We start from the raw sequence: 1,513 nt of genomic DNA, 5'->3' as shown, positions 1-1,513 counted from the left end.
CTTGAGAAGAGGGAAATCCTTGATGAAGTGTCCTGGATTACCGCACTTATGAAATAGGTCATAACCTTTTGGCTTGTTGGAGTTGCCCCCTTTTGGAATGCCTCCATTTCTGTGAACCATTTTTGAAACTTTTTTGTTAGTTATGCCATATCAGCATCCTCACCACCTAAGTCATTGATGTCCGCCTTGGGGACCAGGTTATTCTCCCTTTTCAGCTCTCTTCTCTCATTGTCCTTCTTCTTCTTCATTTCATAAGTCTTCAAATTGCCAACAAGTTCGTCCATGGTTAGATTCTGCAGATCTTTTGCTTATGTGATAGCATTTACCTTGCTTTCCCAAGAACCAGGTAATACACTAAGTATCTTCTTGACGAGTTTGTTCCTAGGGATGATCTCTCCCTTTGAGTGAAGCTCATTGATGATAGATGTGAAGCGAGTGTACATACCCTGAATTGATTCATTGTCCTTCATTCTGAAAAGCTCATACTCTATGGTTAGCATGTCAATTTGGGACTGCTTTACATGTGTTGTCCCTTCATGAGCTGTTTGGAGAGCTTCCCATATCTCATTAGCTGATTGGCATGCTGAAATCATGTTGTACTCATCAAGAACAATGCCATAACTAAGAATTTTCTTTGCACGAAAATTCTTTTCTATGGCCTTTCGGTCAGCGTCATTGAATTCCTTTCTTGTTTTGGGAATAGTTACAGCTGGGTCACCAATAGGTTTTGTAGGGACGAAAGGTCCATCACATATGACATCCCAAAGCTCGAAATTATCAGCCATGATGAAGTCGTACATCCTAGCCTTCCACTATTCATAATATTGGTTGTTGAACCTTGGTGTCCTGTAAATAGAATGGCCTTCTTCGAAGTTTAGAGGTTCGACCTTGAGGATCCTTTGTAGGTATTAACCTGATAGAAAGTACCTGCTCTAATACCAATTGATAGAATTTAAGGGTCCACCAAACTCTGCAGAGAACTAGGTTCTCTATTAGTTTCCACAAAACACACGCACACTATAGTAAGTAAATGGTACAATGGAGTTTTATGTGAAAAACTCCCAACTCAGGAATCAAAAACCATGACCTACCCTTGTAGGATTTCAACTTCACTATTGAGTAACTTTAGATTACAACCTATTGTAACCTGGGAATTAACCTCTTAATCCCTCACTAACTTGTAACATTCTGTTACAAGCCACTTTGTAATAACTATATTACAAAGACTTTAAACCTAGGAATTAACCTCTTAATCCCTCACTAACTTGTAAAACTCTATTACAAGACACTTTGTAATAACTCTATTACAAAAACTTTACAACTCGACTAAGTCTAGCCAAGACACAAACCCAATGGTTTATGATTTACAAAGATTTCCTACACAATGCTTCTAACTAAGATAAGTAAGGATTACAAGTAGAGTGCTTTAACAAAGGTATAACACAACTAAGTACATGTAATAACTTCAATATACGGAATTGGTCCTTGGTTATGTTGTTCTTCGTTCTTGATG

General features: G+C 38.1%; 1 protein-coding gene across 1 annotated transcript; it reads right to left on the bottom strand.

Annotated features, from left to right (window-relative positions):
• Positions 1-308: 308 nt before the first annotated feature.
• Positions 309-785, bottom strand: LOC107805618 (uncharacterized). The gene has a single exon (XM_016629683.2). The coding sequence runs from the start codon at positions 783-785 to the stop codon at positions 309-311; it is 477 nt and encodes a 158-aa protein (XP_016485169.2).
• Positions 786-1,513: the final 728 nt, after the last annotated feature.

The sequence above is a fragment of the Nicotiana tabacum genome, chromosome 20 (genome assembly GCF_000715075.1).
Source record: "Nicotiana tabacum cultivar K326 chromosome 20, ASM71507v2, whole genome shotgun sequence".
NCBI lineage: Eukaryota > Viridiplantae > Streptophyta > Magnoliopsida > Solanales > Solanaceae > Nicotiana > Nicotiana tabacum.
The sequence above is the reverse complement of the archived record's forward strand: the minus strand, read 5'-3'. Positions and strand labels throughout refer to the sequence as shown.